Source organism: Conger conger, chromosome 14 (genome assembly GCF_963514075.1).
Source record: "Conger conger chromosome 14, fConCon1.1, whole genome shotgun sequence".
NCBI lineage: Eukaryota > Metazoa > Chordata > Actinopteri > Anguilliformes > Congridae > Conger > Conger conger.
Genome location: NC_083773.1, coordinates 17,703,782 through 17,722,401, shown reverse-complemented (window position 1 = coordinate 17,722,401; position 18,620 = coordinate 17,703,782). Strand labels below are relative to the sequence as shown.

The window sequence follows — 18,620 nt, the reverse complement described above, 5'->3', positions numbered from 1 at the left end:
AGAGACAAAGCCTTCACTGTGAATCTCCGGAACTTGAACTTGTTGCCAGATCTGAGCTGCATACAATTATCATAATAATTATTTTAGGCTTTTTAAGCATGCTTATTCTTTATCCTCTCTACTGAATGACATAACATTGTCCTATATTTCTATCAATTCCCATTAGCATACAGTACTGTAACTGTATTGTTACATTTATTATCTGTATCATTTACTGTTCAGTTATTTGGGCATAATATGTGATTTATGCTACTGTATACACTCAGTGAGCATTTTATTAGGTAGACCTGAACATCAGCTTGTTAATGCAAATATTTAATCAGCCAATCTTGAGCAACTCAATGCATAAGATAATGCCAACATGGTCAAGAGGTTCAGCTGTTGTTCAGACCAAATGTCAGAATGGGGAAGAAATGTGATTCAAGTGACTTTGACCGAGGACTGTTTGTTGGTGCCAAACAGGGTGGTTTGAGTATCTCAGAAACTGCTGATCTCTTGGGATTTTCAGGCACAACAGTCTTCAGAGTTCGGAGAGAATGGTATGAACCTTTGCATGTGCCATTTTTAACAAATCTGTCCCTTCCATTTAAACCACAACACTCACTTGTTTCTATTCTTTTTCCATTTTTTGTTTCTATTCTGATATTCTTGGTTAGCATGGGGAGATTACTCTAGAGTCTAGTGCCAGCAAAAAAGGCTTTTGCTGTTCTTGTTCAGTGCTATTTGGTATTCTATGTGACAGAACATTTTCTTGCTCATACTTGTTGCTGTCTATGGAACATAGCAATCTGTGCTAACTCGTGTAATCTGGGGAAGTACCTGTGAAACATTCCATTTCAGGTGTTTTACACCTGTATACTACTGGGAGAGGACCTAGCATATTTAAAATGTGCCTAACATAATGTGTGTCCAGCCCAGGGTAACTGTAATTCTTTTTTAATTTTGCCTAGCTTGCATGCTGTTCTGTGTATTCTTATTTTAAGAAAAAAAATATATAGTGGTAAGGTTTTTTTATAATAAGGTGGTAAGCTAGGAAAATCATTTGTAGAACACAATTGTTTTGCTTGTTTGTGCTTAACCAGAATCATTTCTGTTCATAGTGCACCTGCATGAATGGATAATGTCAGAAAAATGACTGAAGGCATCCACTATGAAAATAAATTATTTGGTACAGCATGTAAATGACAAGCAGAAAGTACATCAGCTTGTGGATTTGGTGCTCTGAATGAAGACATCACCATTTTAATTAGTTCAGTACCTCTCCTGTAGAAGAGCTGGTAATTCATTATTGATTTGAATTACTGCACCACAGAGCTTGTACGTGCTCTTATGAATCAGCACACGGTGAGGACAGTGAAATGTTGTTGAATGGAAAAAATAAATACTTAAATAAACAAATGAAATCTACTTATGTTGTCGCCATGTAGTGTAGCGGGTCTTAAGGAAAGCTGCATTGAGGCAAGACATATTTTCAAAGGGACCAGTGCTATTCTCTGTTTGAATTAATTATGCTTTAACAGAATCCAGCCAGAACTTGTGTTCACGTGTCACACACTTGCCAACAGCAGTCTGATTTGAAATGCAGATTCGGGAGCACCTGTGGGGATATAAATTAAGCTGTCTGTGTTTGAGACCTTTCATGTATGTATTTAACACGGCTATGGCTCAGATGTGGTTTATATCCCATCTTAAAATATGAAATGGAAACAATGCAATTAAGTCGGATAACAGGCAGACCACACAATCCCTAGATAACATCTCCCGGGCTTGAAAGAGGAGGAACAACATCACAGGAAGTATTCACTAGAACTGCCTTGGTGTCTCAGTAACTCTGTTGATCATCATGTTGGATATGCGAGTCTGTGATGAGTGGAATTTCTTAGGAGAAAGAGTTCTAACAGATGTATTCCTTTGTACGTATTTACATAAACTTTAGTTTCCTGTGTAATGGTATGTCAACATTTCCCTAAACATATCCAGTGTGCTGTGGTACTTGTGCATACTATATTGCATATATTAAACATTGTCACATGCTGTGCGACTCCCCTGAGAGGACAGAAGAGCTGGACACAGAGTGATATGAAAATTCTGGATGTTGCCGATATTTATTGACAATAATGGATGGGTTTTACGGAGCGGGACAGAGAGGATGCCAACAGACGGGAAAAAAAACCCCCAAAGTCTTCAGCCATCACCCTTGCGGGATTCGGACTCAAAATGATGAGCCAAAACAATAAATGCACCGAAAATGACCAGACTTGCATGCAGCTAAAATGATATTCTCTGAATTTTTAATCACAATATTAATGAAATCACATTTTCACTCAATTAGTAACCCACCATGTTTAGTGCATCTGAGGGCCACAGTAGGGCCTAGTGCATCTCCTCTGTATACACTTCACACACATTATATTCCTGTGAGTTTTTAAGAAAATCATGAAATGAACAAAAGAAAAAAAACGTATCATGAAATTAACAAAAAAAAGATTTGGCAAAAAAAAGAAACTTGTTACATCTGTTGTGTTTTTTCCATGCAAGTGTGACCCAGCAGAGCATCATTTATTTTTAATGTCACTGCTTCAATTGAACATTCAAAGTATTACTTTGATTAAACTTTTATTTCATACCCATGATAGATGAATAACAATAGTCCCAATATTGGGTGAATAATATCTTTAGAACATTTCCTGTATATTTTCCAAAGCACTACTAATGTGGCCTGACCCTGTGATGTGATCTGAATAATACACTTTCTCTGTAAATTATTCACGTTGTTCACGTTTACGCAACCTGAACAAAATAACCAAAACTGCATGCATGACATGAATGGAGCCTGGAATGTTCTGATCTTCAATCTACACTATGAGTAATTTCTCACTTAAAAGTTTTGAGGCCAGATTCATGCAGTGTCCTGCAGAAGAATATTGCCCTGTCTTTCATAATTCTAACAGTTTTAACCTGAGCCGAAAGGCAGAAATGAGTTTGTGAAATCACCAAAGAGCCACTGTTAAATTGCACACAGACCATTGTCGCAAAACCCGATACATCTGAATGATGGAGTGCTCAGTCAGGGCTCCACGGGGGTAGTACTCCTGTCCTTGATGAAATGTTGGGGAAATGAAGAGTTTTAAAGTCGCAAAATAATAGTCAGTTCATCCATTTAAACCTCCACCTGAGGAGGATTGTTGTCCAGAGTACATTTATTTAACACAGAACACAGCTCCACTGTCATCCCCCAGGTATGGGCTATGTCTGAAGCAGGGCCCAATCTACTGTGTACTGTGTACTAGCACAGTTTACGGTATACTTTTTACCGTATACTGTTTAGTATGTGACATGCAGTATGGGGAAAAAATATCCTCTGTACTGTTTTCTAACCATACTTTGGAGGTGTCCTCAGACCTCCTGCCATTGTGTGGCCATGCTTATGTGTTGTGTTGTTTTTCAAGGAAAAACTCTGCAAAGTTCTGCCTTATTTTCAAAGCAGATCTGCATGTCATATTCATGGGGCCAAATGTCTACTTCCTGAATAGTATGCTTCTGAATGTATTCAGCAAAAACCTGAAAATTAGTGTGTTAGTCATCCAGAAGCACATAGGCTGTACAGCCTGCAGGCAGCCTGCAGCTTAGTGGCTAAGGTACACGACTGGGACCTGGAAGGCTGGTGGTTCAAGCCCCGGTGTATCCATGATGTGATCTGCAGCTGCTGGGCATTTGAGCAAGGCCCTTAACCCCATGTTGTCCCCTGTTAAGTCTAATCAACCGTCAGTCACTTTGGATCAAAGCATCAGATAAATAACTGTAATATGATGTCATGTAACTACATTTAGAGAAATGTTCACCAACTTATCTTTCTCATCCAGTGTACTCAATGAATATATTAAATAGTATGGTAGGGCGCTGATTTAGACACAGCCATGGAATGTGGATGACAGGTCGAGGAAGTCTCCTGGCTGTATCCCTGTTGGAAGTTGGACGGGGAGTGTTGGAGTGTGGGTCGGCGGGGAACATCGTGTCATGTGATTCACGTTTGAGCCAGGGATTGATTCGGAGCGGATGCTGAGGGCAGGAAGGGCTAGCGTTGATCCATAGTTTCCCACAAGAGAACCATTCTGAGGTCAGAGTGTTAATAAAAACAGCACAGCCGGCTACATTAAAAAAAGAAAATATATATATATATATATATATATATATAAATGTGAGAATCGATCTGTGTGTTCCCGAATCAGCTATTCTGTATATCACCATGACAGAGCAATACTAAAACAGTAGGAGGGTTTCCATCCGTTTGGAGCCCAGAGGTGTAGGTGTGCAGATCTTTTGTGGGGTGGGGGCTTGATTGGGTGTGAGTACAGCTGACCTGCACCCTGACCGTGAGAGCCACTCTGAAGACAACAGACCCAGTGATGTCTCCCACCCAATCTTTCAGAAAGCTAAATTACGTAATCACACCGGCATGGTTTGAAATTATGCTAAAAAGAAAAGAACACAACAAAAAGGAGCTTGAGCACTTCGACATACCTCAGCCCTTCTTTCATTTCACATATGTACATTTCTGATTCAGACTTTAGTTTTCATTAAAGCTGGTTAATTACTTTTTCTACTGGAAATAAATTGAGATGGGGGGGGGGGGGGGGGGGGGGGAGATAATACATTTTAGTATGAGGCATGAAGGAGACAGCTGCCACTGCTGAAAGACACCTGAATGCCATAAAAACTGAATAAGATGACGAATCACAGGCTGGGGTATGCTCTGTGTAGGAGTGTAGCAGTTCTCCAAAATGAGTGTGGTCTGAGCCTCATTTTTTAGTTTTTAAATGTATTTATTTATATTTGGAGGCGGGGAGCCAGCAGTGCTTCTTTCTTTAGAAATGTGTTTGTTATAAATGATCATTTCAAATATAAAGACCCCATTGTCTGGCCTTATTTATGCCTGATTTAAAAAAATGTAAATAACTGCAAAGAAAAGTATTCATTAAATGGTAATTTAAGAAGTGAGGTCAGAAAATTCTCCCTGAAGACTAACAGAAAAACAGCTGTGTTGTTGTGTTCAGGTACTAACCATAAATTAGTGGATATGCTTCAATTAAGCATGAATTTCTGTTCCACAAAAGGACATTCTGAGGGTTGCCCTGTAGTGTAAGAACTCCCCCCTGCTGTGGACACTGATTGGCCAGGGAAACCAGTGTTATCGGTTCTCTCTGAGGAAGTAGCTGCAAAGCTTCATTTGTGGTTAGCTGTCATTTGTTCATTTGCATATTTGAACAGTGTTGATTTGCATCTACGTCCATTTCTCATTATATTCCCATTGCTCATGAGATGGAGCCTGATTTAGACTAACGATTATCAGACAATTATGGAGAATTTTGAAGGCATGGATGAATTAAAAGAGGAGAAGGAGAATACTGTCAGCAGAAACTCTTCTGTGAGACAAGCAGCTGCCACAAGTCAGCACATGCAAGGGCTGGCTTTAGCACTTTCCCTTCTACACTGAAGTATTCACACCCCAAAATAATCAAGATATGCCGAAACCCTTTACATCTCAATGGTTGCAATGGCTTGGATCAAACAGAAATGTAGTCACAAGTTCTGTATCTTTTTGACCATGGTAGTAGACAGGGGATAGTGAGGTATTAAGGAAGATGGAACAGGAATGAGGGCTACTATATGTCCTGTGGCTCATCCATTGATAAAATTATACATGATAAAACTGAACAGTGGGTCAAGGCAGTACTTTTGCACTGTAAATACTGTATTCTCACATGGCTTTGCTAGGACCAAATGAGAAAATAAATAATAAATAAATAAAGGTAGTATACAATATGTGAACCACAAAGCGAGACCGGGCAGGTTGTGAATTGTGATTTCAGTCTCCGCAAGTGGGTGTTCTGAACTGTTTGACGGTGGAAAAAAAAAACAGTGTTTGACTGGTTGTTTCGGTTAGATCCTTAGTTTCATTTCAGTTAAGTGGGTGTTCTGAATCGTTGAGTGGAAAAATATAAACAGCATTTGAATGGTTGCCCTGCTCTGCTTAGTCACAGAAGCTGACCTTTCACAAGCTTTCTCTCCAGCAGAAATGAAAGAACTACCTTACCTTCACACGCATCGGGCCACAGTGAAATGTAATGCTAATTATCACAAAACAAAACACAAACATCTCCAGGCAGCAGATTCACCCCTAATCAGAGCCGTACACGATGCCTGCCCTTCCTGCAGTCACAAATACGATCGTCAGGCACTGGATATCGTGTTTAAAGACTAAATCGCTGTTTTCAGCAGAGTATGGATTTTCTGTATTGAGTCGTTGTGCCTTCCCAGGAGCCGTCTCTTCTGAACTGCCGAAACGCAGTTTGTTTTGAAGACAGTGCCAAGCCAAATGCACATAAATTCTAATTAAATGATACACAGTGAGATTAATGTGTTTTTTGAGATGGACCCGCTCATTTCTCACTGATTCCGTTGTTTTAATCCCCGTAATTGTGCGACGGTGCGGCAGAGCGGTTGAGAGAGTGAAGTTGGAGGGGTGCGGTAAACGTGGTGTAATGAGGACAGATACGAGGGCCACTGCTGTGCTGTCACAGCGAAAGTTCCTCATCACCGGGACTTTAAAGCGCTGTTCGCTCACGGCCCATAAAGCAACCCTAAAATACGACAAATATTACCTCCCAGAGAGACATCCATCCAAGAGACTGGCCTGATTCCATCAGCCCTTTTACATTTACTGAAGAATTCCAAGTTCCTTTCTTTCTTTCTTTCTTTCTTTCTGCACAGACACATTCCGGTGAATTTGTTTGGTGTAAATTGGATGATTTTGGATCCGTTTGTGGAAAAAGCTAACAAACACCTGCCTTTTGTCTGTCACAATAAGCAAAGCACGAGTGTTGATGTAATCCCAGCCTTTGATTCGGTAGCTAATTCGGTAGCTTTGATTCAGTAGCTAATTCAGTTACATGGTTTTTTTTCCCCATGTTCCTTGATTTTATGAGAGAGTAATAAATAGAAGGTGACAGGGTTGGAGGCGGGGTGAGTTTCGCTCCCCCTGCCATACGAATAGGCTCTGTGCTGTGTGCAGGGTGAAATGCTGACATACAGGGTGTAATTAGGGTGTCTGAGGGGGACGGGGGGTGTGTGGTGGGTGATGAGATGGGGGGGGGCATGGGGGCACCCTCCGAGGCTAACACACCAGCATTACGCCCCTTTTGGTTTTGGGGGGGGTGGGTGAGGAAAAGGAGAATCGCACTTCACATGATAAATGAATTGCATTTACACTGCCTTTTTACCCAAAGCACTGGGGTTAGGTGTCTTGCTCTGGGACACTTTGACACACTCAGGGTGGGGGATCAAACCAGCAACCCTCCGACTGCCTGATGACTGCTCTTACCTCCTGAGCTAATGTTGCCCCCTTTCAGGAAGAGGCAAATGCTACTGGGACAGACACACCACCCATGTAGCAATGAAAAAAGAAAAAAGCGCACACCATGTTATAATACTGCGTTTAACCTTCCAGACCTCTGCTCCTGTGCTAGATGGGAGTCATGGAAAAAAAAAAAGTTATTTACGGTTGATTAGACTAAGCCGGGACAATCCCCCCTGGAGCAATGTGCGGTTATGGTCCTTGCTCAAGGGCCCAACAGCTGTGTGGATCTTATCGTGCTTCACAGGGGCTTGAACCACCAACCTTCGGGATCCCAGTGAAGTACCTAAGCCAGTAGACTACAAGGCTGCCCACTGAGTCATATCGGCTTCATTGTATACGCTCTGCTGCTGCTAAAACGCTTAACCAAACCTGCAGAGGTGTGGGCAAAGGTGTGCCCCCGGCCCCCAGGCCCACCTGGACGTGCTTCATGTTCAGCTGCACGACAGAGCCAGTATCCTGCCCTCCGTTTCGCTTTGTGCGCAGTCGGTGCATTCTAGGAGTGACTCTTTTCCACTGGCCTATGCATCTGCATGTATTCTCTGCAATTGTTGTAATGCAGGGTTGTAATGTTTTTGTGATTGCTTACTTTTTCAATGAGCTTATGCCATGTTTTTGCAGCACTGAATGTTAATTTTACTGAATAAAAAAATCATTTTCACCCTTAATAAAAAAATTCAATTGATCTGTAGTAGCATTAAATAATTTTTTCTCCATTTTAAGCAGCCCATTCAAGTTAAAATAAGCTGCAGATCAAATCTTGTTTTCTGTGATAAAAATAATCAGGACATGTCAAGTGTCCGTTATGAATCTTCATAGAACTTTTATGATTTTTCAGCACATTATTTCCTTTGAATGTCAAAACCCATCAACTAGAAAACCCAACAGTGTGATTTTCACCTGTGGCACTCATTTAGATTTGTTGGCATGATTGGGTCTTATCTAGGGCTGCATGATATGAGGAAAATATGTGATATGTGATAATGTTGTTGAAGATTGCGATATGACTTGCAATTAATAAATATTAAAGTGTGCATTTTCTGGTTTAGCTACCCAGCTAACATAGACACCAGACAATGAATAGGCCACTGAATAAATTAAATCAGTCTTTGGTGATCTGTATATCTTGCATGTTCATATCATGATGACGATAAATATACAATATATTGTGCAGCCCTAGCCTTGTCTCTGAACATAACTATAGTTACCAGAAGGCTTCAGTTTCTGCTCGAGAGACGCTGGCGGATGTAGACGTAAGTCGACAGGTGGCCTAATCACGTCGGTAGGGACGCCCCATGGCTCAGTAACCACAGCAGATCCCTATGCGTGCTCAACTCTGCCCCCTCCCTGAGGCAGGAGGTATTTCTGGACTGGTGAATGGACATTTCTGGGCAGATTGCTAGCATATCTGTGTCTCATAGTGAATTTGTTCAGTGGTGGGGCCTAGCGGAGGTTAGCGGAGGCTGAGACGTTTCTCTCACCCTGTGATCCTCACAGAAACATGGCTCAGCAGACTTGGATTTACCTGTGATCCTCTGCACTGACCACATTATCTTCCATTCAAGTGCTTCCACAGTTTCTTATGTATGTTGTGAAATTAGTAAAAGTGACAAAAATCAGGGCAGCCTATAGTGGCTAAGGTACATGACTGGGACACCTGGTTCAAGTGCTCGATGGAGATGCAAATAAAACTTGAAAAAGGCTTGAAGATCAAGATACAAGTTAAGCATGAGAGTGGTACTAGATTTGAAGACACCTACAGTGGAGGAGTGTTAGAACTCGTTGAGGTACAGTCTGATGAGATGCATCTTCAGTCCTCAGTGGAAACTTTCTTTTTTGTCTTTGGCCGGGCTAGATCAGTGAGTGAACCTGTGGAAATTTAAAAAGACATTTCAGATGTTTGGATGGGTTGGATCCCTCAGAATGTCAATCCGCTACATAGTCATAACTGGATGTGACACCTCTCAGAGGAGACATTGCAGGACTTTCATATGGAGAGAGGCACATCTTTATGTGATGATTGCGATGGAGATTACAGAGTACTGAGAGAGTAGTGACTGGGTGGTTGAGGAGTTGTTTCCCCAGTGCAGTGGTTCCCAATCCTGTTCCTTTTCACTCCAACCCTATCAAAGCACACCTCATTGAACAGCCAGAGCAGGGCTGCCCAACCTTGTTCAGGAAGGTCTACTAGCCCCTAGGCTTTCTCTCTAACCCCAACAATGCACACCTCATTCAACAGCTATAAATCGTATTGAACTGCTAATTAGTATAATCAGGCGTGCCAAATTAGGGTTGGTGTGAAAACCTACAGGGTGGTTGATCTATAGTGAGTGTACATTAATCTTATCGAGTGCATGTTTGAAATGAATAGAACTGCTTATTTAAAATTGTGGTATATATGTGGTGAAATTTGACCGAAAAGAAACAAAACCAAAAAAATAGAAATGACACTGAAAAAAAAAAAAATGCCTTTAAAAATAGCCAGAAACGTACAGCAATGACGTACAAAATCTGCGTGGCTCTGAAGTGGTTTGGCAAGTGTTCCATAGTCTTTGAAAATTCAAGCTGACTGTATTCACAAGACACAGAGAAACCCCAGGGATGCAGTTCTGAAGTGTCTTCAATTAACAAATCTAGTCAGTTATTTTGGAATGCATTGAAATGATTTAAGTGAACTCTCAAAAACCCTATTTTCTAAGCATTGCTAGCACAGTATAGTATGCTTTATCCCATAGGGAAGAGCAGCATAGAGTATTTGTGCTGTTCACATAGATATTCCAAGTCAATGTCTGGGGGCGGCCTGTTGCATAGTGGTTAAGGTAAATGACTGGGACAGGCAAGGTCGCGGGTTCGAATCTCAGTGTAGCCACAATAAGATCTGCACAGCCGTTGGGCCCTTGAGCAAGGCCCTTAACCCTGCATTGCTCCGGGAGAGAATTGTCTCCTGCTTAGTCTAATCAACTGTACGTCGCTGTGGATATGAGCGTCTGCCAAATGCCAATAATGTAATGTCTGTGTTTTACTGCTTGATTTAATAATGCTCACACATTGTGTTATGTCTTCACTCTTGTTGTTTGCTGTTTTTTCCAGTTTATTATAATTGGCAATTTTCACCCTATTATAATACACTTATGTATGTATTCTTTGTTAATGTGCGACAAGTAGTGATTCTGTTTGTGTTGATGTCATAATTTGTCTTCAGTGTTAGTCAACAGTAATCAAGGTACAATGTGGCTACAGTTCACATTACTCAGACACTGTCTCAATACTGCCTTGAACTACATAGCCGTATGATATATTTACCTTGTAAATGCAGGAATTGAACAAAAGGGGGACTTACTTACACACTACTCTGTCCTCATTAATAGCCGCCAAATGTTACTTCCCACTCTCAGCACTCTCCATTTTCAACAGTTTACGAGTGGCGTTTCATTACGGTGGGGGTATTGAAATCGAGGGGGACACAGAACACAAATTCACTGCGAGGAGAGTGAACTGGTGCAGCTTCAGCCTGTTTTAAGGCTGATGAAGCAGCGATATTAAGCTCAGCTTTGCAGAAAATTAACAAAAAACTGGAGGCTACAGTGGCTGGTTCAGGACGGAAGAGAGAAAGAGAGAGAGGGAAACTGAAGAGAAGGAGGAAAGATGAGGTTAATTGATTGCGCTGTGTTATGAGATACGCTCTGCTGCTTTTAAACAGAAATGAAAAGGCGACAATGTACATTCCTGTTCTTAAAGCCTCGAGTGGTGAGAGCCAGAATACTTATGAGAATGAGAATAAACCAGCTCCTTTATGACAGAAATCCAAAATGGAGGAATGCCATTTTAGTTTTGATCTGCAGTGCTTTCGTAGGATAACAAATACAACACCAGATAATTAACCGATGTTCACAATGGCAGTAATCATCCATGTTTCACAAGATCACAGGTTTATAGTCATTGCAAATGATGTATTATGTATGTTGTTTCTCTTCAGCACTGCTATTGAATTGATTGTATGCAAAGTGTGTGCTTAACTTTGAATAAGAGTGCCTATTAAATGTAATCTAAGATGCTGCTGTAATTGTAAGCACACTGGACCCATTTCCATGAAAACAGCATTGTTGGTAATGAGTTGTCTAACAATATTTTTCTCAAACCTATTAAGGTTCGAATCAATTTAGAAGTTTGAAATTGACTGAAGTAAAAAGAGCGGTTCCGGGTTTTACTCAGTACCGATATCCAGCTAGCTCAGTGACATTCCCCCCTGTAATGAGAGTGTAACCCTACGTGATGTCTCCTCAGATGTACATCCAGACAGCCACTCTGACCATCTCGGTGAGCCTGAGCGCGTCCGTGTCCCTGGGGATGCTCTACATGCCCAAGGTGTACGTGGTGCTGTTCCACCCGGAGCAGAACGTGGCCAAGCGGGCCCGGAGCCTGAAGGCCGTGGTCACGGCCGCCACCATGTCCAACAAGTTCAACCCCAAAGTGCGGCCCAACGGAGAGGCGCAGACCGAGCTGTGTGACAGCCTGGAGACGCACGGTGAGTCCAGGGCTCACGCAGGCCCGGGGTGCGCCAGCATTCCTAAAGAAATATCACACCCTGACCATGGAATTACAAGGTTCTGTCCGTGTTCTGAGTATTTCTCAGATATTTAGCTTCAGAGCTTTCACATCCTAACACAGCAACATTGAAATGCAGGGCAGTTTCTCATAGATCAAAATGAGACACCCTAAGTATTCTGAGTGTACAATATCGTAATCCTACCCAACTCCTATAAACAACATATCCATGACACTCATTTTTTTCAAAAATGTCAGTTAGAACCTCATAATTCTAAGGTCTTCTGATGGTGCAACTGAGCCAACCAAGATGACCAGAAGGCAGGGTTTGCGTACTTCATAGGTTACTTCATGGCTTAGGTCTGACCATATGCATTCCATTGTCATGTCAACCTGTGTGCATACTGTCATCATGCCAACCTGTGTGCATGCCGTTGTCATGTCAACCCAACTGTAAAAGGAACGGATGTTTGACATTTTAGCCACATTGCACGGTAAGACATTTTTCAAGACATTTTTCTGCCGCTAGAAAGCAAAAATCTGATTCAAAAGCGATGCAGAAACTGTCGATATATTGTACTCCATGGTTACTGGTTCGTGGAATGATGATGTTGGGTGTTAAATGGCTTTGGCTACAAAATATCATTTGGAAGGGCAAATACTGTTGCCAAGCACTTTGTCAGCTGTTATTGAGGCTAAACAGAATGCTTAGATCATGTATTTTATAACATACTGATTAAGGCTACCTAGACAGCATTCTCAAGGGTATAGGAAACTCATGAATCAGTCAAGAGACTCCAGTCTCTGAACCCCCAAAAAATAATTGCAAATGAGCACATTATTACTGTGGCACCCAGGCATTTATAAATGTAGCATTGTTAGAGCCTACTCAATTAATTAACATGTCCTGTCAATATTTTCCTCAGGTGTTTTCTATTTCTCCATTAGTACTGATGGGTTGCAGTTACTGTAATACTGAAATAAAGCACCATAGACTTGTGTTTTCACCACATAGAGCCATTACTGTACTGCTAGGGGCTGACAGAGTTTCTCATTAGCAGGGGTCAGCAAACAGAGGTCAAGGGTCGCCCCACCCTTGTGCAGTTGATGCGCAGAGCAGTTACTTTTGCGAGAAATGTTGTTCATTACTCCGTAATGAGACGTCACAGAGACCAATAGGGCAAAGACCTCCCACATCCCAGAATGCAGTCTGTGACTAGGTGGATTGCCTCTGGTTAATAATTACCTTCTGTGCTTGTAGGAGGCCAATGATGGTAAGATTGTGCTGGGATGGTCTATAGCGGAATGGCCATGTCTTCTCCCAGGACATACCGTGATCAATTTGTGGATAGGTCACCTGCAGTTGTGATAGTATTATCTGTCCTGCCCTTTTAGTCCAATGGAAGCGATCACTGATTACTCAAACCATTTAGACAAGCTGCATCTTACCTCAGATGGCTCCAAGACAGTGGTCCTCTCTCCTGGTCCTGGAGAGTCGCAGGATGTGCCGGCTTTAGTTGTTACTCAGCACTTAATTGATCAATTAAAGCAGTTGATTACACAGTTAACTCACATCACCTGGGCCGTATTTGGTCTGAATTAGTTGTTGATATTAAGGTGAAAACCAGCCCACCCTGTGGCTCTCCAGGGTCAGGAGTGAGGACCATTGCTCTAAGACACCAACAGTGGCCTGCGGCTAAAAGATCATGTACAGCTTATTCATCATTGTCCTGCTAGTCTTTGGTTTCTCATGTGGCCTGTTGGAGGGTTGTGCACTAATGATTTGTATCGCAACAGTAAGCCAAACAAAGAGAAAGAGGGAGAAAGAGAAAGACACAAAGAAAGAATGAGAAAGACAGAAATAAAGAGCAAGAAATAAGTGTTACAGTCTATACAATTGTAGTCCATCAACGTATCTGCTCACAGTCTGTGGCATGTAAAGTTCCTTTTGAACACTGTGATGTATCCACACTCTGTACATAATTCATATGCTATTCATACACCATATCATAGTGTATGAGTGACTGTTATGACCTCAAGATTTGTGCAGCAACACAATCACAACAACAGAGCTAGCGAATGTGTTTGTAGCGGATATAGGCAAAATAAACGAAGGCAGGGAATGAAATGGACCCGTTTCTGCCTCAGGAACTTCTCTTTCACAGAAGTCCATTTTTGGGCTGCAGAGAGTTTCTTCAATTATTGGAAAAGGAACATTTAATTTACTGATGGAACAAAAAAAACCCAGAAAATCAGAGTCCGTAGGCACTTTGGGTTGAAAACACAATAGAAAAAAGGAAAAAAATAACAAAACTTGTGAAGTGGCCGCAAGACCTCATTTCTCAGACTGTGTTACCTAGGTCAGAGATAACCAGAAGCATTTTGTAAACAGAAGGCCATGTCCATGAAAACTGATTTAAAATGGTGCCGCACATGTGGCATATAGGTAATGAATCTCTCCTTTGCTGTAAACCACCTCTGAGCTGAACTTGTGTCCAAGTATCAATCCCACATACATTTTAAAAAGTAAACAACTGCTGCTGTTACAAAGAGCTCTTTCTTTGGCAAACTACTGCCTCTTTCCGAAGTTATACACATGCTCTTGGTGGAGAACCCATACATGAGGGATAATACCCTATGAACGAGTCAGTTATGAGGAATTGCATGACAGCATGGTGCTGAGGCCCGATGCAATGTGGATCATTGTAACTTGTTCATAGGTTACGGAGGCCTTTGAACTGAAGCATAGAGAGACCTCAATATTTTGTTGATTTGTAGAGCACAGCTGTCCAAATCAGCTGGCGTGTCACGTTCTTGCAGCCAGTCCCGCAAAACGACATATTAAAATATTACGGCATGCCATATCTGCCCTAGGTGGTAGGTTACTTTTCAGGAAATATAAATAGGGGCACATTGCTACATGAGTTCCATTGCTACATGGGCGTCATTGCTACATGAGCTACAATGCTACACCAGTTCAATTGCTACACAAACTACAATGTTAAATGAACATCATTGGTACATGAGCACCATTGCTACATGAACTACAATGCTACATGAACTGCAATGTTACATGAACTACAATGCTACATGAACTATGATGCTACATTAACTACAATGCTACATGAACTATAATGCTACATGAACTACAATGCGACATGAGCTGCAATGTTACATGAACTACAATGCTACATGAACTATAATGCTACATGAACTACAATGCTACATGAACTACAATGTTACCCCATTCCATTGCCACATGAACTACATTCTTACATGAATGCCATTGCTACATGTGTTCTATCGCAACATGAGCTCCATTGCTGCATGAACTCCATTAATGTGTGTTATACGTATTAGACGCCTAACACGTCATGGAACAATATGACTGGCAAAGCTCTATCTGTTCTACTCAACAACGATTAAAAAAGAGTGCACATATCCGATAAACATACTAATCTGTTATAATCTGTTATTAAACTCCTTCTTTATCTGAATTTCTCTCTTGCTCTTTCACCCCCTGTCTCTTCCGAAGGTATGCCACCCAAACAAACGTACATCAGCTACAGCAACCATGCTATTTAGAGGAGGACAGCCATCTCTAAGTGTGCATGTTAAACCATGAGTAGGACAGTGTTTATGCCGACTCATCAGGATGCAGAAAGCACTGGGAATGGGATAAGGGAAGAAATATACTTAAGAGAGAAGAAAACTTAAATAAAATAAATTTTAACAACTGTGAGGAGACTTCTTAGGGGACTCCACATGGGAAAGGCATGCTGCCCAGAGCTGCAGGGAAGGATTTTTAGCGCCAACGGCTTCGCCTCAGCGACGGCTGGACTGGCGGCCCTGTTTCCATGGCAACCGCGCGAACCTGGAGCGGTTGATCTTTGGAACTGGAGGATATTTTTTATTTTTATTTTTTTGCTTTCTGGAGTTTCCATCAGTGCGCGCTTTGGCATTCCGAGACATCTTCTTCGCAGGAGAAAGTCTGCGGGAAATTCTGTTCTGAGAGCGAACATGCGAAAAGCAAAAAAAGACAAAACAAAAAAAAATTAAAAGAAAAAAGGCTGTTTTATTGTACGCAGTGTTGTGTTTTTTCCAATGGTGTGAACCAATAATAGAGCTGCTTTCTATTCTTTGCAATGGTGCCGAAGGACTGCGGGAGAGTGCCCTAGTCCTCTTTTCAGTTGCTCTCGCATTCGGGTCTAATGTACTTATTCAAATGTGGCCAGGTCGTCAGGTTTGGCGTACTGTATTTGACGTCAGAATCAGAGTTGATATGATCCCACACATAATATGCAGCAACCATTCAGGTTAGTATCACTGTAGTTTTTACCTTTTATATTGAAATAAAGGTGGGGCTATCCATTATTTTGACAAAATCTCTTAACATTTTTGTTCCTAATGCCGATGTCATTTCATTAAGCTTCTACCACACACTTAAGAACAATAAAGGGATTATTTATGTTTTTGCTTCCTTGTTTTGTGAAAAAAAAAAAGAAAAAATCTATATATACAATGGGGATGATGCAATGTGACTGTCTCTATGGTCATTGTTTACTGATGTTAGCATGCCTGTCTAAAAATACATGTCTGTACTGTGCGGTCAGTCTACGGAATGCAAACTGTCTGAGGACTTAAGGTGAGAAGCTTACAGGTGTTACAGCTACTCGGGTCCAAGCCTATCCCACACCGGTCAGGGTCAAAGGTCAAGGGTCAACTTTTTTCTTTTTTTTAATACAGACGACTGCCACCATGCGCTATGAGCTAACACTGCCCCCCTGATACGATGATCTCACAACAGTTCAGGGTCTTAGAAAACACTCCCCTACGCTGTCACAATATTAATCTGTAATGATGTCAGACACAGCATAATAATAATAATAATAATAACAATAATAATAATAATAATAATAATAATAACAATAATAATAATATAGACATTAATTTATATACAATTCATTTGTTAAATTTCCCTTTTCTTTTCTGTTGCTCAACGCATCCAGGAAGATAATTAAAGGTGCAGATCTAGAACTAGGCCGTTAATCTTAAAGCCATTCAGTCAATAAAAAGGGAAATGACAGTGTGGAGCTGGGGGGAAAACCAGCACTCATAAAATAATTGTTCCTGCCAATAAAAAAAACACCTGGATGAAGGAATCTCTTGCTCCATCAGTGTCACGATCATACATACAAAATGCCTTCTATGTGAAACTAAAGCAAACACCCTCTGCAGCATCGCATGAGTGCTGTAGCACTCTCATCATTCGTACAAAATGTCCGCCATTATCCCATACGTACCCTTCATATGAAAGATGTAGGAATGCTCTGTCTGAATGATTGCCTTCGCAAAACTCCACACTCTAAGAAAAACGGAGAATGTCAGGGACTATTAGGACCAATGGGTTACTATTCTGCAGAAGGAGCTGTGACTAGAGAAGGGTTTTAACATATAGATATGTTAACTGCAATTTTAATGCTTAGAACTGTCTGCTCTTTGCTTCGACAAAACTGCAAGCAGTGAAATTATGTTTTTTTATTTTTTATTTATCCATCTCTGAAGAAATATTGTGAGATTGTTTGTGATTGTGTGTTCAATAATTTACTGGTTTTAATTTCCCCTCTGTTTTATCACGCCCAACGTGGTCAGTGTTTCACAAGAGCATATGTGAGTGCACACAAGATTCAATGGCAAGTTCATGTACTTTATTCAAATGGATCGATGTCTGCTTTATGTACTGAAATATTTAAAAAGGAAATAAGAAAAATGGAAAAAATACAGTGCCTGGATAATTATGATAATTATGATCTATAAGTCATGGAATAGAGTGTTGAGCATGTTCATTTTTATACAAGATATTTCTAATAAAAAATGTTTTGCAATATCCACCCGAGTCAATTGCTTATAAACTGGCCTCAGAAGGTAGGCATTGGATCATTTCCTACTGCATTATGTGGTCTGTTGGTATTATATGATGATATTTACATTTATCAAAAAGTACCCAAGTACACAATCTTAGTCACCACTAGCCTGTGTAATACACCACTGTGTAACACACACACACACACACACAGACAGGCATAGATTTAGGTGTGGACAGGAGGGACATGTCCCAGTGGGGGCGACATTGGCTCAAGAGCAGTCGTCTGGCAGTCGGAGGGTTGACAGTTGTGTCCCTGAGCAAGACACCTAACCCCCAGTTGCTCCTGACGAGCTGGTTGGTGTCTTGCATTGCAGCCTTTATTGCTTGAATAGTTTGTGCCTGTCAGATCTCTCTTTCTGCAGTTGAAATGATAACATCTGTTTTCACAACTTTCAAACCCAACCTACACCCTTGCACGCAGAAAAAAAAAACACACACCCACACACACACACACACACACACACCACAGCACACTGTCCTACAACATTACATTGCATAGGTGTGGTATTTGACAGCTCAATATGAAATCATATCAATATGAAATCATTATCAGACCATAATCAAAATGTGCAATTGCTTTCTGATGTCGTATTATGGTACTATGGTACGCTATCATTTTTTATTTATTGGACATTGGCTTGAATTGAGTAAACATTTTCCCTTATTTGCCATTAAAATCAGAACAAGGGCATCTGGACTATATTACTTGGGGAAAATGAGAATAGCCAACATAAG

The 18,620-nt window shown here is 41.1% G+C and overlaps 1 protein-coding gene across 1 annotated transcript in view; it reads left to right on the top strand.

Moving 5' to 3' along the window:
- LOC133109692 (metabotropic glutamate receptor 4-like) overlaps positions 1 to 17,848 on the top strand; it is a 165,054-nt gene extending 147,206 nt beyond the window's left edge. The window contains exons 9-10 of the mRNA XM_061219175.1: positions 11,699 to 11,939; positions 15,495 to 17,848. Of these exons, the coding sequence (XP_061075159.1) occupies positions 11,699 to 11,939; positions 15,495 to 15,544 (291 nt within the window). The 3' untranslated portion in view covers positions 15,545 to 17,848. The remainder of the gene's footprint in view (positions 1 to 11,698; positions 11,940 to 15,494) is intronic.
- The last annotated feature ends 772 nt before the right edge of the window (positions 17,849 to 18,620 follow it).